The sequence below is a fragment of the Ceratotherium simum genome, chromosome 22, assembly GCF_057802395.1.
Source record: "Ceratotherium simum simum isolate JZ-2026a chromosome 22, ASM5780239v1, whole genome shotgun sequence".
Lineage (NCBI taxonomy): Eukaryota > Metazoa > Chordata > Mammalia > Perissodactyla > Rhinocerotidae > Ceratotherium > Ceratotherium simum.
The window spans coordinates 23,032,448-23,055,512 of NC_141921.1; the positions used below are offsets into that span (position 1 = coordinate 23,032,448).

The 23,065-nt window shown below is 40.6% G+C and overlaps 1 protein-coding gene and 1 pseudogene across 6 annotated transcripts in view; one reads left to right on the forward strand and one right to left on the reverse strand.

Annotated features, from left to right (window-relative positions):
• The window catches only part of KIAA0319L (KIAA0319 like), a 99,851-nt gene that overhangs the window by 11,650 nt on the left and 65,136 nt on the right, over positions 1-23,065 (forward strand). For all 6 annotated transcript variants that reach the window (XM_087446310.1, XM_087446309.1, XM_014784134.2 and 3 more), the window contains exon 3: positions 20,053-20,582. In XM_087446310.1, coding sequence (XP_087302436.1) covers positions 20,053-20,582 — 530 coding nt within the window. The remainder of the gene's footprint in view (positions 1-20,052; positions 20,583-23,065) is intronic.
• Positions 15,563-17,314, reverse strand: LOC106801111 (uncharacterized; annotated as a pseudogene).

The window sequence follows — 23,065 nt, forward strand, 5'->3', positions numbered from 1 at the left end:
CACCTGAACTTATTTCCTCCTTTGCCCCTACCCTTTGGTTGTACTTTGAGAGCTGTAGCCCCTGTTGTACCAGTCAGACCAAGTGGTATCTTTTTCCTGTGAGAGAATAATATATTTTGAACATGCATCAGTCTTCTCTTCAGGAGAAAAGCACTTTCAGGTGACTTTTTAGGTGGCATTATGTCTCTGCTCTTCTTGTATCTGCTGGGCACCTAATTTAAGGTGAATGACTAATGGAATATATCTCACAGCAGTGAGCCTTCAGCAAGAACTTTCTCCTGCCAAACTGTCCTATATTCTTAACTACATTGCAGTACAGGAAGGTAATAAATTATTAATCCTAAATCTGTCTCCTCAGATTGTAGGATAATGACTTGAGTACATGGCAGCCAGGGGAAGGTAAAGTTTTCTGGCTGTTCACACAAACCGTGAAAGCTTTATGATTCTAAAATTCAGCTAGCATTGAGCAAGTCTGTGGGATCTTGTTATATCACAGTTTAGTTGACCTAAGTGAGACCAATCAGAATCCTCTAAAGTTAGGCTCTCTCCCAGTGAAATGAAGTAATTCTCTCTTGCTTAAATACTCTTCAGTAAAACGCGACCATCTTAAGTCCTTCTCTCTGTTTGGGAAAACTGTAATTTTGGTGGGTTCTTTTTGTCTTTAGAAACATTATGCAAACACAGACTTATTTCCTAACTTGTGTGACAAAGTGAAGAGGGATAAGAAAATGGCATAATTGGGCAGTCAATCCAATTCAATTTAAAAGCTGTCTTAAATTGACTCTCCTCAGGAATTCCTCAAGGGAGGAAATAATAAGACAGTGGAGGAGTTTATAAAAACCAAATAACAATTACAGGGCCAAAGCAAGGCCTTTTGGCTTATTTTGGAGATTGTATAAAAATCTTACTAATTGGGACAGCTTCCAATTCAAGGCATTGTGTGGAATTGGCAGGAACATGATCAAGAACTACATGTGTGGTTAGTGTTTGGTCACCTAGTCTTAGGTGAATAGTATTGAAGAGTTTGGGTCAAAATGCATAGCTCTTGCTTTGAGGGCCTGCCTTTTGAACTTTCTTTCTGATCCTTCATCCAAGAGTTTCCTTAAGAAAAGTCAGCCTATGTGGTTAAGGTCCCTTAGCCACTTCTGAGTCCAGATAGTACTGGACAAGTTTTAGAGGGAAGTTGTAAGACTTGGTCTTGACCACCTACCTGTTCATCTGCTGAGCAAGAGACAGGAGGCAGAGTGGCTAAGAGTAGGGAGCATGGACTCGAGAGTCAGACAAGCCTGAATCTGAGTCCTGGTTCCATTATATACTGGATGGTGTTACTGAAACCCACCTTTCATCAGGTTCCTCATCTACAAAATGGGAATGACAGTACCTTTCCTAGGATTGTTGTGAAGATTAAATAAAATATTCATGCAAAGTTCTTAGCCTACTCCCAGGTACATAAATAGCAATTGAGCAAATGTTAGCAGTAGTCATTATAATATGGTAACATAAAATCCCGTTTGCTTAAACTCTGGTCTAACCCCAAGATGACCCAGTGGGCAGCAGGTTTGAGGTCTCTGCTGGCGTCTTAAATTTCTGTCCAGTGGGACCTCAATCCCCACATTTTTAAAAGTATAATGTAGGCAGCTGGCCTTTCTGCATTGTCAGGAAAAGTAGGCCTCCATTCATATAGCTTTACAGCCCTGAGGTTGGTTGAAGCCCATCACAGGGTGAGCTGTATTGTTCATTTTCCGTAATTGTAACAAGCCACTAAGGAGCATGACTGGCTGCTTGTTTTCTCCTTCAGCCAAGGATACTTTTCCTCTGAAAGAGGACTCTGTTCTGCTGCCATGACACCACCTGGCCCTCAGCCCCGATTCAGTTCACCCAACACTGATCATGTGCCCATGTTTGGCAAGGCCTTGTGCTAGGACAGGTTGGTTCTGTCTTTTGGTCAGGACAGTGTTTTGACTGGAGCTGATTCAATAGCACTTTTGGATTTTGTGCAGAAGTAGCTTACAGAGTTAGTCCCTTCCTTCCTTCCAAACATATTTATTGGGTGCCTGCTATCCTAGGTATCAGACCTGCAGTGTTGAGTAAGACACACATGGTCTCTGCCCTCATGGATCTTATGATCTATTGATTCTTTTGCCATTCCTAGGGAACAGAAATTCTCATTGAAAGGGATGATGTTACTGGTATTAAGATTCCCTTTAAAGAGGCTGAGGCCTCCCTAGGGTTCCAAGGTAATTCAATGACAATAGAGACCAGTCTTCCTTGCAGAATCCCAAGAATGTAGGAGACTAGACGATTTAGTGTCTCAAACTGGTCTCAATAGAGTAACCTTCTGCTGAGAATTATGTAGGTGAAGCCCCTGTCTACAGTACAGTATGTCTCCAGCTGTCCTTTCAATCCAGCCCACTTTTCTCCACCATTAATAACCCATATCCCTGAATAAGCAATGAGGGTGGTTATCTGGAGATTTGGAAAAAGTACTAAAACTGCAGCCTTTGCCCCTAATTTGGAAGTGTGTGTCCTCTGGGGATTTCATGGGTATTAGATATACCCAGCCAGTCAGCTCTTGAAAATCTTTTCTGCATCAGGGTGCTCCTGCCTTTTTGGTATCATGTTTGTTACTCAGGCCCTTAGGTGAACAGTTCCAGTGCTTAGCATCATGCAAACACTAAATTATATAAATCCTTAACTTCTCTGGTCAACCCAAAAGGTCACAAAAGGAAACAGTAAAATACCCTAAGATAAGAAAGAATTATGAATGTCCCTGAGTGGTGAGTTAACCATCACAGATGCTGTCTTAGGAGAAACAAAAGCAGCGAGGAATGCTGGCCAAGGCCTATCTGAAGCTCCACCAACTGCAGACTCTGTCCATAAAGGCGGGTGCCCAGTGCAGCTTCCCCCAATTCCTCTTTTTAAACTCTCCCAGCAAATGACAGGATTTTTAGGAATGCTCTCTTTCTTCCAACTGTTTTAACATTATGCTTTGATTCTAATCCAACAGCACATTTGAGTTTGAGTTTGAAATAAATGTGTGCTCATGGATTTTCTCACTTTTAGGTAATAAGGGGAATGACTAGTATTATCAGACCTGGGAGATGGGGAGTTTATATTGATTTGGTTTTACTTCTGTATTCTAATTTCAGATTCAGGTTTAAAATTTTAAAAGAACTGCCATCCTGCCTAGTAAGAAATGGCTCCTCTGGGCTTTTTGGATACAACTTAGTGTTTATTGTTCTTAACTGAGGGCTACCTGAGTCAGCTGGAGGCTTATGGAAGTGGGCTAGGTAGAATGAGTGAGTCTTAATCAGAACAAATGAAGCAGCCTTGTAGAGAGAAGCTGGAGACAGATTCCCATTCAGAAAGTTGAGTAATCTGCATCCTGCTGGGTCAGTCTGTGGCTTTTGGCCTGAAGCAGAACAGCCCCAAGTGCTGAAGCGGTGCCAGGCTTCTCTTCTACCTGTGCATTCTCCCTCATCAGTCTCTAACTGCTTGGTTTTCAAAATCGCTCTCAGCTCTGCTCTCCAGAATATGCTTATACGCTGTACCCTGACATTTCTCACGATGTACTTTTCAAATAATGGGGTGAATTTTCCTGTTATCCCTTCTGTGAAAGGTTAGAGGGAGGGCTTTCCCTCTAAGCTCAGGTAAGCAGACCTCAGGCAGGGTTATTTACCCAGGATGATCAAGGCAGAAGCAAGAGTTTTCTGGCCTTTCCATGGAGACTTTCGCTGACAAGCATACCTTCCTTTCCTTTCCCAAGCTGTTTTGATTGAGCTGTTTCGCCTCCACTCTTTCATATTTCACGTGGGGGTTGCTGCCTTGGCAGCATGGCTGCCTCTGTCAGTGAAGAGGAAGAGGTAAAGAGGGAAGGCCCTCTGTGTATGATGTGTTTTCAAGGGTTTTCCTGTGTGCCTCTGGAGAGTGTGTGTGTGTATGTGTATGTATGTATGTGAGAGAGGCACACACTGAAAAACATTTGGATATCCTTATTGCCTGCCTAGAATTAATGTCGCTTTTGAAGCAGCAGAGAAATAGTGCCATTTTACAGATGAGGATAAGGAGAGGCCAGTTTCTCTGTGGCTAGAGAGAGTCCATACTAGATAATTTGGTAGTGAGGAATTTTGACCATTTTGCCCAAATTTTTATTTCTTTCAATAGAATGTATGAATTACAGTCAACTTAAAATAGAGGTACTAGAGAAAGATACATATAAGTACATGTCATAAAAATGAAGTCTATTAAAAGCCACACATCTGCAGTAAATAGACCAAACAATACCAAATTATCTGAATGTCAGTGCTGCATTATGTTGATGACTTTAGATTACAGGTTTCTAATATTTGTGATCCCTGGTTATTTATATGTTATCTTATATTTAGTGCCTTAAAATATGCTTACTGCATTTTTAATACCTTCTGTAGGATGCTTAATTCAAGTCGCTTAATGATAATTAATATCCAGGTGTTATGTACATACTATAGATAGATAGAATTCAGGTCAACAAACACTGTCCCTGGCTAAATAAAACCCAGTTCTTGCCATCGGAGAGTTCATACTATGGAGGCAGAGCTAGATGTAGAAACCTAAAGAAGCATGGTAAATTCCAAGATGTGCTATGGGAGCACAAAGAATGGGGCAGGGAAGAGCTGAACTCTGTTCTATAGCAGGCTGGTGAGAAAAGTGATATTCTAATCCCTTTGAACTTCCTTCTCCCAGATTTGTTTGAAGTGGTTTTTTACCTGCAGAGCTCTTTTCACTTCCTTATATCAGGGGGAGGTGTAGAGGGAAGAGTATGTGCAGCTCTGTAAAGTCTAGAGAATAAGAGCCTTAAGAAAATTATTTCTGTACAGATACAGATTGGCTTTGATTTAATTTAAATAAACTGGCTCTCAAAAATTCTAAGAATACTAACTACTCACACAGTTTTACTTTCATTTACACACAGATGAGAAAGCATCTGTAGCTCTGCATTTTATTTGCTATAAGCAAAAAGTAGTTCAAGATATTTAAGTATCCGAAGCTTGGTTGTATTGAGTCCTCACATGTCCCATTCAGCCCACTGCAGGATTTTTGTTTTTATGACACTTACATAATACTCCAAAAAGAGAGATTTTTAATGGATAAATTGACATAAACTTTTCCTCTATTGGCCATATCTGCTGAAATAACACTTCGTAGTTTGCTATATTATTTCCTCCCAAGCTTACTGCTATTTTATTTAATTTACATATTTCTGCTGCAGCCCTCTAAATGACCTTCTGCTTAGAAACAAAATCAGCCAGCAAAAAAAAAACCTTCCCCCAAAACAAAACAGTGCTCTGATTCAAGATTTGTTGTGTGGGTTTTCAAAGAAGGTTGGTATGATTGTGGTGAATGCAAATAATTTATCAGCCCTGCAGTCAGAGATGGCAATCAAATGTAGGTTCTTAACAATAACATCTACAAGGGGGCTACACAGGGAATTGCTAGATTCATGACATCATATCTAGAAGCTTTTCTCTTTAGAAAAATAATTTCTGTTTTTCTAGAACCACTTTTATGTGCAGGCCCAAGTTTATCTGTTATCATTTGATTCCTGTGCTTTTTGAAGTACAAAGACAGTGTTACATAGAGAGGTGTGGGTTCCTTCACGCTGTGGCTTGGAGGCGTGCTCTCCTTGCTGACAGCATTTTCCAGAGTCTTTTAGTCATAAGGTGGTGGGAGAAAAAGCAAAGCAGGAGATTCTGAGTATATTATATGCAGCATTGTAACCCCCTAGTTACAGTTTTTTTAAAAAGTACATGGTTTAATCATTTGCCTTCAATTTGCCTTTAAACGTTATAAAGCCCTTGATGACTGGATCATTTCTGAGCAGGTGACTTTATGGTAGGAGAGGTATTTTCAGCTCTCCAGTATTTCGATTAATACTCTCACTTATAACTTCATTGTGAAAATGGCGTTGGACTAAACTTTAACAGATGGGTCATTGAAACTTAATAGCAACTGTACACAATTAATGTAAACTTTTGATTAATAAGTATCAGGTAGAAGCTAAAGGCATTAGAACTGTGATAGACTGGTTTCCATTTTTTCACTGAGGTGACCAGAACTTTGAGGTGTTTTTTTCCTTTTCATCATGACTCAGGAGGAGGGAAATTGAATGGCTCCAGATGTCATCAGTGACGGATAGCTGTTTGCCTAGGTGAACTGGGAAGCTATTCTCCACCGTTGCTTTGTTCAGAAGCCCGTCTTGCCTTTGAGTGAAGTGGAGTGGTCTGAAACAGATAGCTCAGGGAACTGAAATTTGGTTGGGCCTTTCATGAAGAAAGATTGCTTTGTGATTTGAAAGGATTTTTCAGTTCAGTGTTTAAGCAGGAAAGGCTTTGTCCTAGCTGGTTATGTTAGATTCAGTTATCTCTTCTTAATCCATTTGGCTTTTCTTCAGTTTCTCTTTTTGTACATCTCTCATCATACCTCCCATTTAGTGCTCTCCCCAGTTTAAGTTGAAAAGCTCTCATTTTTTAGTAGACAGGGAACTTTGTTTTTCTCTCCTGTCTCACCCCTCTTTTAGCTAAGGAAATTAATTGACGTTGAGGATCTGACTCAAATGACTAAAACTCAAGTAATTCCATGTTGGAGCTGACATCTTTTGCTAGATTTTGTCAGTTTAAAAAAATAACATAAATTTATTTAAATATTAGGTAAACTTTTAAAATTAACAAGTAATTCTTTGAATGCTTACTATGTGCCAATCATTTTGCTGGGCCTACAAATGCAGAGAATATCAGATACAACCCCAGCACTTAAAGAGGGCGGAGTCTGTGAGGTAGGCAAACAAATATGATCCAGTGAGAGAAATACTATGATAGAGGTATATGTAGGATATGCAGGGGTGAAGGTTTTGTCAAGGAAGACTTTCTGGAAGAAGTGGTGCCTGAGCTCAAATGAAGTGTAATAACAACAATAAAAGTAATGGCAGTTAATACTTCCTGAGCTTTAACTACATGCCAGGCATTGTATTAAGTAGTTAAGTACTTGGCACGGCTTATCTCCTTTTATATCTATAGTAACCCTGTGAGTTAGGTACTGTTATCATCATTTCTATTTTTACACATGAAGAAACCAAGAAATTTGACCCAAGATGACACAGCTAGTAAGTTAACTGGATTGAGATTGAAACCCAGGCAGTCTTATTTTAGGGATCAAAACCTTAACCGGACTTGTAGGGTGAGGGCCAGAAGATGGGATGAGACGGAATAAGGGTATCAATCTTGATATGGGATTTTCTTTTGGAAACAAAAGTTTTAAGTCAATTTTCTGAGGGTTCTGTGTGAATCTCACCTTGGAGACTGGATGTATTTTCTCATTAAACCAAGATTAAATGAGGGTAGTTTTTTTTTTTTTTATTGATGTCATAATAGTTTATAACATTGTGAGATTCCAGTTGTACATTATTATTTGTCAGTCACCATATAAATGCGCCCCTTCACCCCTCGTGTCCACCCCCCCACTCGCTCCCCCCTGGTAACCACCAAACTGTTCTCTCTGTCTGTTTGTTAGTTTATATTCCACATATGAGAGAGGTCATACAGTGTTTGTCTTTCTCTGTCTGGCTTATTTCACTTAACATAGTACCCTCCAGGTCCATCCATGTTGTTGCAAATGGGACGATTTTCTTTTTTTGTGGCTGAGTAGTATTCCATTGTATATATATACCACATCTTCTTTATCCAGTCATCTGTTGATGGACGCTTGGGTTGCTTCCACATCTTGGCTATGGTGAATAATGCTGCAATGAACATAGGGGTGCGTAAGCCTCTTTGGATTGTTGATTTCAAGTTCTTTGGATAAATACCCAGAAGTGGGATAGCTGGATCATAAGGTATTTCTATTTTTAATTTTGTGCGGAATCTCCATACTGTTTTCCATAGAGCCTGCACCAGTTTGCATTCCCACCAGCAGTGAATGAGGCTTCCCTTTTCTCCACATCCTCTCCAACATTTTTTATATTTTGTCTTGGTGATTATAGCCATTCTTATGGGTGTAAGGTGATATCTTAGTGTAGTTTTGATTTGCATTTCCCTGATGATTAGTGATGTTGAACATCTTTTCATATGCCTATTGGCCATCTGTATATCTTCCTTGGAAAAATGTCTGTTCATATCCTCTGCCCATTTTTTGATCGGGTTATTTGTTTTTTTATTCTTCAGATGTGTGAGTTCTTTATATATTATGGAGATTAACCCCTTGTTGGATATATGGTTTGCAAATATTTTCTCCCAGCTGGTGGGTTGTCTTTTCATTTTGATCCTGGTTTTGTTTGCTTTGCAGAAGCTCTTTAGTCTGATGAAGTCCCACTTGTTTATTTTTTCTTTTGTTTCCCTTGTCCGAGTAGACGTGGAATTCGAGAAGATCCCTTTATGACCAATGACAAATAGTGTACTGCCTACATTTTCTTCCAGGAGTTTTATAGCTTCAGGTCTCACCTTCAGGTCTTTGATCCATTTTGAGTTAATTTTTGTGTATGGTGAAAGCAGGTGGTCTACTTTCATTCTTTTGCAAGTGGCTGTCCAGTTTTCCCGGCACCATTTATTGAAGAGACTTTCCTTTCTCCATTGTGTGTTCTTTGCTCTTTTGTTGAAGATTAGCTGCTCATAGATGTGAGGTTTTATTTCTGGGGTTTCAATTCTGTTCCATTGAGCTGTGTGTCTGTTTTTGTACCAGTACCATGCTGTTTTGATTACTATCGCTTTGTAGTATGTTTTGAAGTCAGGGATTGTGATGCCTCCAGCTTTGTTCTTTTTTCTCAGGATTGCTTTAGCTGTTCAGGGTCTTTTGTTGCCCCATATGAATTTTAGGATTCTGTGTTCTATTTCAGTGAAGAGTGTCATTGGGATTCTGATTGGGATTGCATTGAATCTGTAGATTGCTTTAGGTAGTATGGACATTTTAACTATGTTTATTCTTCCAGTCCATGTACATGGGATATCTTTCCATTTCTTTATGTCACCATCGATTTCTTTCAATAATGTCTTATAGTTTTCATTGTATAGGTCTAAACGAGGGTAGTTTTCATAGTTCCTTTAGCCTGTAAAGTATAGTAATTCTGCCTTACGTAGGTAGATTAAAAGAACATTTCCCCCCTCTTTTGCCTGTAAATATTGCCATCTTGTAAGGAGATGTTATGGTACTGTTTTTTAATTCAGCAATTTGCCAGAATCCAGTACCTTTGAGGCTTCTTTAGCGACAGTCTTATAGGAGAGGACTTGCGCTTCTAAGTATTTGTAACTAGAAAAGTGCTGCAAGTCTCAGGTTTTGTGAGTTGTTGGAAACTTGTTTTCCACCTAGCAGACAATCAAGAGTTAATGTGAATAGTGGCTGAGAGATATCTCTTGGGCATCTAGTTCCATGGGGAGTTTGTCTTGGATCACAGTGGTCTTTGGGAAAAATGGAAACGTTACAGTCAAGGGAAAGGAGTCATATCGACACAAAGCCTATTGATTCTTGTTTAGCAGTTAGTTTAGTTTCAGCAAATCACCTACACCATAACATTTAACAAACTGTGTCTTAACAAAGCTAGGCACACAGCAAAGGTGATGAATAGTAATTATTTTCTTTTCAAAAGACTGCTTTTGTGAGGCTGCTGCCACCTTTCAGTGTAACCTGTGTGCAGTTGAGGAAGGAAATGATGGCCTTTTTGAAAAGGAAAGAGGGCAATGGTTATTACCCTGGCTTTTTCCAAACTTGATAATACCTGATTGTGCCCTTCAAAGGATTTAGTTACTTCCTCTGCCTTGCTTTCTGAATATGCTGTCCCCTGCAGGAGAGAACTGGTGTGGTGACTAACATAGAACCATTTTTGTATTTGTTTATTAGTGGGTGTGCAGGTGACAGACATGCTGACAGTCAAAAGAAAGGTGGAGGGTGCCCCCAAGGTGGTTTGTTTTTGAACGGTTCTTGTGAGTTGTTTTGGGATTGATAATATGCCTACTTGTCTCATGTTCATAAGGCAGCCATCTTGACTGAGCACTGCTTTTGAGAGAATGCATACTTTTGATGATAGCTGCAGGAAGACAGATGGTGTGGAGCCATAGTTCAATCTCTGACTTCAGCACCAAATTTAAGGCTTCTGCTTTACTGCTTAATAATAGTTCATTACAGGTATAATTATCAAAGGAAAGCTTTGAATGGATTCTTGACCATGTTATACAATGGTGAGATTTCAAGAAAAGAATTTTAGTTTCAATGAATGTTAAAAGTAAGTGCAAGTTTTGCCTATAAAATGTCCTAACCATGTGTTGTTTTCCACAGAAACTTGATCCTCCTTGCTCCCAAGAGAAGAATTTACCAACTGCTCCTTTTTTTTTTAAAATAATACTGGTGGGGCATTCTCTCTACTCCCATTCCCACCATCTCAGCCCTTCCAGTGGGATACAATTTGATGAATTTGGTTAAAGTGTGAATTCTCAGTGACCTTAACAGTGTGGTTCCTAAGATAGCGGGCATTCTGTCTCTGCTTCCTTCTTGGTTGCCAGCCAGCAGTTTCCAAGTTAGCTACAGAAGTCAAGCTTGTTACCTGAGATTTAAGAATGCCAGAGGCAACAGCACTGTCTCTAAATATTTCCAGAGGTGTTCATAGCTTCCTAAAAGTATTTGATGAATTTTCTTCTGGCTAATAATTCATATATTCTATAGACTTTTGCACTCTGCTGCTTGGAATTATGAAACCTGGTTTAGATTTTGTGCCAGATTTATTAGAATTCTGTCTTTTGAGAGGTAGTAATGATAAGTAAGCATTGCTAGTTCCAGAGCCTCCTGTTTTAGGGATCTTCCAGATAATACATGTGGGAGCCCTATATTCTCTACTTTGTCATGGCTTTAGAAAGAAAAGGATTGTCTTTGCCCCCCTGTTCTCACCCTGGGGAAGCTTTCTACATGCTCCTACCAAAGTGAGTTCCAGACTTTCCCAAAGGGTTTTCAGTCTAATGTTCTACCAACTGTAAGCCCTTTCTTGTAAGGATTTAGTATTGCTTTTGCTTAGGCCCTGGGAGCAGAGCCAGGCTATGGCAGCGTGGGCAGGAGAGGAACTGATCTAAAATTGGAGGTTATTTTCATCTTACCTTTTATCCAAGTTACTTCTAGAATCCAATATTGACTCTACCAATGCTTCCCTGCTTCCTCCTCTGATGAACTCTTTTTCTCAAGAGTAACAACAATGAAAATTGAATCTTAGAGAGATTAAATTACTTTCCAAAGGTTAAATTACTAGTAAATGGTGGACCTAGTGCTGAAACTGGAACCTATGTCTTTTAACCATTCAAAATGTTTAACCATCTTTTAACCATCTAAGGGGAAGCACTATGATCCATTGAATGGATGAGAAAGAACTGTTTTTCCCCCATACTTTAAATTATTAAACATATAATGGAGCAACATTAAATAACATTTAATAAAAAAAACATAACTCAGTTAAAATCCCACTAACTAAACATGTGAACTGAGATATTAGAGTACTTCCTTCCCTTATTAGGAACTATTAAGATTAATTTTCTTAGCAGTGCTGTAGCCAGCTAACCTCCCTCAGATCTCACATTTCTTTTACTCCTGGTCACTGTCAAAGATATAAGTGCTTCTGATCATCTATCCTCTCCCAGGCTCTATTCCTTTGAGCTAAGACAAAGGATCAAATTGTCAGATAACACTCACATGAATCAGAGATCTTACTCATTACTAAGCTTTAGTAATAATTTTAAGAATACAGCAATCAAGAGGTACAAGTGAAGTAGGGAGAGTTTGGAACATCCTGTATGAACCCCCAGATTGTTCCTTCCCTCGTTGAACATGTTCTCTCCAGCCCAGAGTAATGGGTGAGATCTCTAACTGAGGCTTCCAGGTCATCTCACAAAGCAGGAGGAATGTTTGGGTTATGAAACATTTCTCTTTTATGCTACCAAAGAGTTGTATAGCTTATGTGATATTCTTCAGGGAGCCACGCAAGCAAAAGAAGGCCTTTGCAGGACAAACCCAGTCTTGAACAGCCCCCCCCCCCTTTTATCTCCTCTTCTTTCAAAGATCTGGATTTAACTAGAGCTGCTAGCAGCAACCAGAGAATTAGAATTTTTTGCTACCTTCCCGCTACTTTGTAATCTCCATAAATCCCCCTGACCATTTCCTCTGAGTCTAAATCTGTTTCCCCCAAGTTCCATTGGTAAGACCTCCTCTGTGATTTGCCTTAAAGCTTTCACCATTTTATACCAAGGATGGATAGGCAGCCATCCTGTCCTCAGTTCCTCATCATTTCCATCCTCTCCTTTTTTCTTGCTATAAAGTGCCTTAATCATTATGATTTGTGTGAGTCTGATTTGACATTCCTGCATAACTTTGTGCTTTTCAACTCACTTGCACTTACCGCCCCTCCCTTCCCAACTTTTTAACTGTGACAAGAATCCATTGAGTTACTAAATCTTCTCTATACTCAAACTTGTTGGTCAAGACATTAGACAGAGAGAATGTTCTGAGACCTGGCTTTCTCTTTGAGAAAGACAGTGTTTTCCCTCCAGCCTCCAGGCGATTGTTGCTCATTCTCCCATATCCCATGTTCCTCTGAGTTTGGAGGTGGAGCTGATGTCCTTATCACTCCTCACTGTCACTTCTTGAATATTACTCCTCCACTTTCATGTAAAAACTTCTGCTCTTTGAGGTTTATACTACTTCCTACCCCTAGTTATTACTCATCTACCAACTGTCATTCATCCCCCCCCCGGTTTATTGTTGCATTTGGGCCTCATCTCTTTTTGAAGTCCTGTCATCAGCCTGGATGCCTTCAGTATGAACCACCTGACACCTGGCCACCTAGTTTGCTGACAGTTCATTTGTTCATTCTTTCTTTCAATACTTCATCCATGCATATGCATACATGCATTCATTTGTGCATTCATTCAAAAAGATTTTGTGAGCACCTACAATGTAATGTGCCAAGTCCTAAGCTAGAATTGGAGATACAGTGGTGAGAGGGAAAAAAACCCAGACATGGTCCCGTTATACTGGAGCTTACAGTATAGTGGGGGGGAAAGACATTGAATAGATGATCACATAAAGAAATGTAACTTTATAAGTGTTATAATTGTTTTGAAGGAAAGGGACAGCAGGGCCCAAAGAGTGTACAATTTGAGAGACCTGACTTAGCATGGAGGCTTCTCTGAGGAAATGATGGTTGAACTGAACCCTCATATTCAGAGTTAACTGGATAAAGAAGGGAGGCAAGAGAGTTCCAAGTAGAGTGGGCAGCATGTGCAAAGTCCAGTTAGGGGAGAGAGCATGGTGCATTTAAGGAGTGAAAGAGCTGGTGGGTTGGAACATAATAAAGGAGGAAGAGCATGATGCAAGGTAAGGCCAGAAAGGTAGGCAGGGTCCAGCTCATGCAAGATCTTTTTAGGTTGTGTTAAGGATTTCTAAGAGCCTTGGGAAGCCATTGAAAACTTTATTCAAATTTTTAAAATGTATTTTTCAAAAGATAATACATGTACATTGTACAAATTCAAAAGGTATAAAGGGTATTTAGTGAATAAACAAGTCTCTTTCTTCAGTCTTTCAGCTACCTAGTTTCCCCTCCTAAAGGCAACCATGCCAGTTTCTTGAATATTCTTCCAAACATAGTCTATGCATATATATACATAAATATTACATTCTCCCCCCACACACACAGATTGTAGAATACTACACACACTGTACCTTTTTTTCCCCACATAATGTATCCTGGATATCATTCCATATCAGGACTATATGGAGTGACCTTATTCATCCCAGCAACTGCGGGATGAATTAATTGCGGGAAGATCCCAGCAATTAAGGATCTTCCTTAATTGATTTACCCAGTTCTGTATTGAGGGATGTGTAAGTTATTTCCAATATTTTTTCATTTCAAACAACATGCAATGAATATCGTTGATATCATGTCGCATATGTGATAATATACCTGTTCAATAAATTCCAAATTTAGCTACCTTTATTCTAGAAAGGCTGAATTTCTAGAGTATTCTAGAAAGGCTGATGGAAAGACCTCAGAGCACTTACATTAGTTTGCAATCCTACATTTATTATTGTGTCTGTTTAATTTCTGTGTCTCTCATCTAAATTATAAGCTCCATCAAAGCAATGCCTAGTGTGAAACAGATGCTCAGTAATATTTGTCGAATGGATGAATGAATGAGGAGATAAGGATAATAGCTAGGTGGGAAGAGAAGGTGCCTTATTAATTAAACCTTTGAGGTTATCTTTTATACCAGACAAATAATTTGCATGTCTATAAAAATAAAAATCATTTGCAACTTATCACCAAGTTAACATCTAAATTTAGGCTCTACTCAATAGTTAATAGTAAGTCAAACAAAAGTACATTTTCTTAGACCAAGGGTTGGCAAACTTTCTTAAAGGGCCAGATTGTAAATATTTTAGGTTTTGCCGGCCTTAAGAACTCTGTTGCAGCTACTTAACTCCACCATTGCAGAGCAAAAGCAGCCATAGACAATATATAAATAAATGAGTGTGACTATGTTCTATAAAACTTTTATTTTCAATAAAGTTGTAAATAACTTTTGCAGTTGGCCCCTGGGCCATAGTTTGCCGCCCCTGGCTTACCGGATCAGTAGTGATATCCCTTCTTTTGTTCCTGATATTGTTAATTTGTGAGCACTCTCTTTTTTTCTGTCATCAGTCTGACTAGAGCTTCATCAGTTTTGTTGATCTTTCAAACAACCAGATTTTGGTTTCATTGATTTTCTTTATTGTTTTTTGTTTGTTTTCTGTTTCATTGGTTACTCTTATCTTTATTTTTTCCTTTCTCTACTTATTTTGGATATAATTTACTCTTTTTTTCCTAGCTTGTATGATGAAAGCATAGATCATAGTTTTTTTATATATTTTTTTAGTGTTAAAGTTTGGCCTTTATTTTTCCAGATCTTTTTGAATGCATATAATATATGTGTACAAAAAAAAAAGCTTCAAATAAGACCATAATATATAGATTTTCTGCAACTTGCTTTTTTAACTTAACAAGGTATCATGGAGATATTTCTATGGCTTTATATAGAACTCTGCCTCCTTGTTTTAAATTGCTGCATAGTATTCTACAGTAACTGTTTTTGTATTGATAAACATTTAGGTTCTTTAAATATTTCACCAGTACAAACTATACTGTAATGAAATCTTCACAAGTGAGAGGTTTTCCAGGATAGAGGTACATAGAATATTTTTGTTAAATGTGTAACTTATTTTATTTATTTATTTTTTTGTGAGGAAGATCAGCCCTGTGCTAACATCTGCCAATCCTCCTCTTTTTTTTGCTGGGGAAAACTGACCCTGGGCTAACATCCGTGCCCATCTTCCTCCACTTTATATGGGACGCCACCACAGCATGGCTCGCCAAGTGGTGCGTCAGTGCGCGCTGGGATCCGAACTGGTGAACCCTGGGCCGCCACAGCGGAGCGCGTGCACTTAACCACTTGCGCCACTGGGCCAGCCCCAAATGTGTAACTTATTGAATGTTAAAGAATAAACTAATTCTATTTCATTTACCACACTAACTACATTTGGTGGCTCTTTCTTTGTTATGAATTTTTTTATGTTGTTTAAGGGCTGAACTTTGGGGAAAAGTCTTCCTACATTCATTACATTCATAAGGTTTTTCTCCAGTATGGATTCTCTGATGTTCAGTAAGGCCTGAGCTGTGCCTGAAGGCTTTCTCACATTTCTTATAGTGATAGGGTTTTTGTCCAATATGAATTCTCTGATGTCCAATAAGGATTGAGCTCTTTATAAAGGCTTTCCTACAGTCGTTACACCAGTAGGGTTTATTTCCATTATCAGTTTTCTGATGTCCAGCAAAGGGCGTATACCTGAAAGATCTTCTACATTTACTACAGTGATAGAGTTTCTCTCCTGTATGCATTCTTTGGTGACTAATCAGAGTCGATCTCTTCCTAAAGTTTTTTCCACATTCATTATTACCAATATGTGTGTATGGATTTTCTGATGTTCCAACACAGTCGAGTTATCCCTGAAAGCCTTCCCACATTCATTACATTTAAAAGGCTTTTGTCAGGGGCCAGCCCGGTCACGTAGTGGTTAAGTTTGTGCACTCTACTTCGGCGGCCCGGGGTTTGCGGGTTCAGATCCTGGGCACGGACCTACACACCACTCATCAAGCCTTGCTGTGGTGGTGTCCCACATACAAAATAGAGGAAGATTGGCATGGATGTTAGCTCAAGGCCAGTCTTCCTCACCCCCACCCCGCCAAAAAAAAAGAAGGCTTTTGTCCACTATGTATTCTCATGATGAGTAAGGGCTGCCCGCTGAGCAAAGGCTTTCCCACAGTCTTTACATTTGTTGGGTTTCTGACTGGTATGAATTCTCTGATGACTTGAAAGGATAGAGTTTTTTCTGAAAGCTTTTCCACATTCATTTCATTTATGAGGTTTCTCTCTAGAATGAATTATCTGATGATTAATAAGTGAGTGCTTCTTGAGAAATTTCCCACATTCAATACATCTATAAGGTTGCTCGCTTATGTGAATTTTATGATGATTTAAAAGAGATGAGCTGCTCATAAAGGCTATCCCACGTTCTTTACATTTATGGGATATCGCACCAGTATGATTTCACTGGTGGCTATTAAAGGAGGAATTACATCTGAAGACTTTCCCACATCACAGTACTTCTCTGTGGAGCTCTGTCCTCCCAGTCAAGGCCAATATCAATCATGACGCTTTTGGTTCGCTCTTACAGAGCAGATCCTTCAGAAGTATTTTGCTTTAGGGCTGACACCTTTCTTTCACACCAGCACTCCTAGACTGCATAGGTAACCTGGCAGAACTTCTTTCACCTTCATCCAGGGCTCTGTCCTTTACTCCAGCTGGGCAATTAATTTTGGTTTGAAAGAGAGAAGCCCCACAGACACTAGATTCCCATAGTTTTCCAGCATCACATCCATACACATGTCCACTGGATAGCATCCAGGTGTTTTGAGTCTGGGTAAAGGCCACAGCCACACACCAAAATGTCAGTGATCCCTGGAATCTAGGCTCTTGGTAATCTTGGAGCCATCTGTTTCCTGAACTGTCCTCTCAGGCAAGGGCAGAGAATCCTGCATAAGCCAATAGTTCTAAAGACTAGAAGTCCAACATCAAGGTGTTGGCAGGGGTGGTTCCCTCTGAGACTCTGGGTAGAATCGTACCTTGACTTTTCCTAGCTTCTCATGGTCACTGTCAATCCTTGGCAATCCTTGACTTGGAGCTGTATCACTCCAGTCTCTGCCTCTGTCATCACGTGGCATTCTCCCTGTATGTTTCTCTAGACCATTGATTTTAGACTTTTATTCTTTTCTAAAATAAGCATTTAAAGCTATAAATGTCCCTCTAAACATTGCTTTAACTGCATCCCACAAATTTTGATATGTTGTGTTCTCATTTTCATTCAATTCAAAATACTTTCTAATTTCTCTCACGTGTCAGCCTACACTTGGTGTAAATTAGTATTTGATCTAAGACTGAAGGGGGCCATTATCCAGATGTCTGGAGCTCTTTCTCTTTGTTGCTTTCTTCTTTCTGGTAGTTTTTTCCAGAATTCTAGCTATCACAGTCACCCCAAACTGTGTTTCCTCAACTCAGCAAGACTGCCCTGTTCTTCTTGGTTCTCCTCCCTTGCGCCACAATCTGGAGCATGGCTCTGTGGAAAGCCAGGGTGGTCCTAGGGCTCACCTTGTTTGTTTCCTTCCTGGGACCACAGTCCTGAACTACCTGTTGTTCAGTGTCTAAAAACTGTTGTTTCATATATTTTGTCTAGTTTTCTAGTTGCTCGTGGTGGGAAGGCAAGTCCTGTGGCAATTGTTCCTTCAAGGGCAGAAGTGGAGGTCACAGTATATTTAAAAAAATAAAATAGTGGCTTACAGAAAAGTGCAAGTTATTTTCATCTATGTGGACCTCTTCACTATGTTAAATATGAGAGAATTCTGAGAAGAATGATGGACAGTTGATATAAAGGTAACTGACAGTAGTTACTGATGTAGCAGTTTATTGATTTCAACAAAGTCTGTACACACAGCTGTTACCAAGATTCATACCATTGGTTACTGTGTGGGAAGGTGGATGAGGAAATGAGTGGTATTTCTATAGCTTTTGGTAGCTTCATTTTTTTCATAGTTACTATTTCTTCATCTTTTCTTAAGGAAGCTCTGTTTTTTCTGGCCTTTAAAATTGCCTTGTCTGGTGTTAGGTTTGTGCCAATGTATCTCTCTTTTCTTTTAAAGAACAATGGCAGATTGGCTTCCATAGCGATTGCTCAACTCAGTCCAGAAGCCTGCCTTTATTTTCGTTTTATCTCTCAGTTGACTGGGTCCACATTTAGTCTGTTGGATGTGTAGTAAGTATTTCCTGGGAGTCAGGTTGGCTTTGGCTGATTATCAGATTGTTGCTTTAGGTAGTCATAGCCCTTTGTCAGTTATGTGTACATGCGGACCTGATTATCCATCTCTTCAGTGCTTTGATCCTACTGCATGTTTTCTATATGTAATTCTTTTTTTTTTTCCCCCTTTTCTCCCCAAAGCCCCAGTAGATAGTTGTACATCATAGTTGCACATCCGTCTAGTTGCTGTATGTGGGATGCTGCCTCAGCATGGCCGGACAAGTGGTGTGTCAGTGTGCACCCGGGATCCGAACCCGGGCCACCAGTAGCAGAGCGTGCGCACTTAACCGCTAAGCCACGGTGCCGGCCCCTCTATATGTAATTCTAAAATATATTTTATGATATAACCTGAGGTCCTGGGCTAGGGCAAAGAAAGAGGCACCTCGGGCACGAAATTTAAGGAGGCACTCACTCTCAAGGTTGGGTGAGCCAGCCCTGCTCTTACATGACTCTGAGAGTGAACGCCTCCTTAAATTTTGTGCCCAAGGCACCTCTCTTGCCTCACCCTAGTTCTGGCCCTGTAAACCCCCCGACCACAGTTGGTTGCAGACACCTGTATGACTAAGACCTTGAAATCAGTGCTATGCCTGCAGTAATTCAATAGCCCAAAAGTTTATCCATAAGTAACATTAGCCAGAATTGTGGACCATATTATCTAGGTTAACCATAGTAGGCCACTGTTGTACTTCTGTTCCTTTCTTTCTTTCTTTTTTTGTATGTGTGTGTGAGGAAGATCAGCGTTGAGCTAACATCCATGCCAATCCTCCTCTTTTTGCTGAGGAAGACTGGCCTGGGCTAACATCTGTGCCTATCTTCCTCCACTTTATATGGGACGCTGCCACAGCATGGCCTGACAAGCGGTGCATCGGTGCGTGCCCGGGATCCGAACCCGGGCCGCCAGCAGCGGAGCACGCGCACTTAACCGCTACGCCATGGGGCCGGCCCTGTTTCTTTATTTCTTATCATGACATGGCTTGTCATTAGGGAGTTCATTCTAGCAGAATCCCTCTCATGATTAAAATTTTTCATAAGTTTGGCTGCTGCTCTGGATGATACCATGATATGCAAAACCACCTGACTTTGGCAAATAATTGGGTAGAAAATGGATGAACCTATAGCCTACAAAGTGTCAAGAGTACTCAGTTTGTGTTGCTGCCAGTGGGCAAAATATTCCACCTTGTTCAGCTACCTGCTCTTCTGGTCCCATAATCCTCACATTGTCCTTGAGAAATGCCTTGGAGGTGAGTGGGAGGCCGAATAGTGGGACTCTCCCCCCACCCCCCTGTCCTTCCATATACTTTCACTGGAATAGCTCTTTTGTTTTGTTTTTTTTCTGTTTCATGAACTGGAGTCCTGTGTAAAAGGTCTCTGTGGAAGGGACTGATTGAGAAGGGGAACCAGTAATGAATTGGCACAGTACTTCTACAAGCTAAAATATCCTGAGCCAAAAACATTCTCTTTTGCTGCTTCTGTTCCACTTACTAGACGGGTTTCCCACCCTCTTAAAAATCGTCTTCAAAATAGCCTCAAATGTTGGTGTTCTGGGCTCTTTACAGAGCAGTAGTCTCTGTTTTTATTTCATCTGAAAATGTTTTCATTCTTTCTTTTTAGATGCCAGTGAAAGCAGGTGCCAGCAGGCGAAGACACAATTTGGAGTTGGCCTGAGATCTGGGGGAGAAAATCACCTCTGGCTTCTTGAAGGCACCTCCTCTCCCCAGTCATGTTGGGCTGCCTGCTGCCAGGACTCTGCCTGTCATGCCTTTTGGTGGTTAGAAGGGATGTGCGTGCAGGCAGACTGCAGCAGGCCCCAGAGCTGCCGGGCCTTCAGGACAGACTCTTCCAATTCCATGCTAGTCTTTTTAAAAAAATTCCAAACTGCAGATGATTTGGGCTTTCCACCTGAAGATGGTGTACCACATATTCTGGGGCTACATTGGAGCAGGGCATCTTGGAGGAGACAGAACCCACGCAGAGCTCCACTCAGACCTGCTGTATCTTTCAGTGACCAGCAGAGCTTAATCAGGAAGCTTTGGAAGAGAGAGAGTCCCAGTGAAGAAGTAGTTACACCTTTAATGACACAGCATTCTGAAATGAATGACTCCAAGGAGCTAGGTGATCTGCATATCAATGGCTCTGCAGAGGTAAGCAAATTATGACTAAGGAGCAGGGAAACTGTTAAATCTGCTTTTGCATTTGGCACACATGAGCAATGAAGCTGGTGCTTGTGGGCAGCACTCATAGACTGAGGAGTGTGTGTATAAAGCTGCTCGGTGTCATCTTCGTGGGTACTGCCCAGACGTACAAGGGTAAGTTGACCTTAGAGATGTTCACTTGTGCAAGTCTGGCCATTGTTTTGGTGAATGCAGAGAGCTGCTCGTTACCTAGTCGAAGCTGGTTTTTGGCTACAGGTAAGTACAGTTGTGTGGGTGTTAGTCTCCACCAACGATTCTGCAGTGTTTTCTGCCAGATTGCAAAACACTTGATTGATCTGGTTGCAGTCAAGTTCTCCTCCTCCTCCCCCATCTCTGGCCTGTAAACACATTCCTTATGAGGTAGTTTCTATTCCAGTCTGAAGTAACCATGCCTGGTACCACAGATTAAGACCTGACCTGCCAGGCTGGGGAGCCGGATGTGGCCATTAGCCAACAGGTCTCTGGGGTGAATTCTCACCAAGCTTTGTATGCCACGGGAGATACCACCGATAGAGTTTATTCTGCTTATTATGTGTCTTCATTGTTGATCTTCCTGGGCAAATGATTAAAAGGAATGACTCACTCTATGCTCAGTCTCTCTTGATTGCTGTGACTTATTTTTGTATTTGTTTAGTTCTAGTTGTCTCTATCAAGTTGAAGCCAGAGTGGGGAGGCTACGACATGCCAGGCACTGTGTGTGCCAATCGTTGTACTATGTCGTTTTGTTTAATTTTCATAGCAATATTTATAAGTGGGTATTATTAGCCCCATTTTACTAGTGAGGAAACTGAGGCCCAAAGAGGTTAAACAGTTTGATCATGCAGCTAATGAATAGCAAACCTGGAATTGGAACCCAGATTTAATATTAAGAAAAAAACCTTTCAGTGCAATATTAGAGATACAGTCTTAGGTTTAATATGCCCATAAACATTTATGGACACCTATTAATCATTGTCAGGTACTTTTCTAAGCACTAGAGATACAAAGATGAACAAGAGACATGAGATCTGTGCCCTCAGGGGGTTTATAGTCTAGTGGAGACTCAGACATGAAGATAGGTATTTACAATAGTGTATAATTATTGCATTAGTAGCTTTATGTATGCAACACAGTAGGAACACAAAAGAGAAAGGGATCCACTTGAGCAGGCAGGTAGTATGTACATGCAGGGAAGACTTTACAGAGATGTTTAACTTATTTCTTGAAGGATGTGTAGGATTTCACTAGGGGGTTAAAGGTAGTAAAAAACTTTCTAGACAGAAGTGCAGTGTATGCAAAGGCTCAGTCAGTCAGCAGATACTTATTGCACATTTACTATGTGCAGGGTACTACACTAAGCTAGACACTGGAATATTATAGTAAATAAGATAAACATTATTTCTGTCCTGAAAGAGCTTACACTCTGGCAAGAAAAACAGACGTTACATTTATAATAAGTAGTTATAAGTTTGGTGCGGGTTATGGGAGGATAAGTGCAGAGTCCTGTAAGAGCATCTAACAGGAACCTAATCCAGACTAAGGAGTGAAGTTAGGCTACCCCACGTAAGGAATGTTTAAGCTGAGACCTGAAGTAGAAGTAGGAGTTAGGAAAAGAAACAGGCAAAGAGTGTTTCAGGCAGAAGGAATAACGGTTTCAAAGTTTGTTAGGTGCCCTAGAGCATGGCAAGATCAAGAAGTTGAGAGGGACTGGCCTTGTTTGGCAAACCAAGCAAGAGAGCTAGTGGTGAAAGAAGAGGCTTGAGAGGTGTGCAGAGCCTTGAGGCCTTCTTAAAATATTGGTCTTAATCTTAAGCAGGGATTGATATTATCAGCTATGTTGCTGTGTGGTGATAGACTGGAGAAGGGCAAGAACGTACATGGAGCAGTCAAATAAGAGGCTCTTCAGGCAAGGGAACCGTTGCGCTAAAGAAGGGGGTTGAAGATACAGGAAAGGAGATAAACAACAAATAATCCCTTAGAGCTGTGGTTCTCAAGCCTTAACACGCATCAGAATCACCTGGAGGCCTTGTTAAAAACGCATTGCTGGGCCCCAAGTCCAGAGTTTCTGATTCAGCAGGTCTAGAGTGGGACCTGAGGATCTGCATTTGTAACAAGCTCCTGGAGAGTGCCGACGCTGCTGGTTTGGGAACACTTTGCGAACCACTGCCTTATAGGGCAGTTGGGTTAGAATTCGGAGCACAGAGCACAAGATTAGCCTTACGCAGGGGAAGAGACCTTGCCTTCATTGTGATAGAAAGGAAGAAATGGGTGGATACAGGTGCAGCTAAGGTGGATTTTTAGGTTTGGTAGAAGAATATTGTAGTAGTTCTAATCTCATTCCTGTTTTTTCTGAAGTGGGATAGATCATTTACAGAAAGTAGAAGCAGAGGTAGGTAGAGTGGGGATAGGTGGGTAGTAGGCAGGGAAATCAGAGGTTTGGAGAGAGTGGTAAA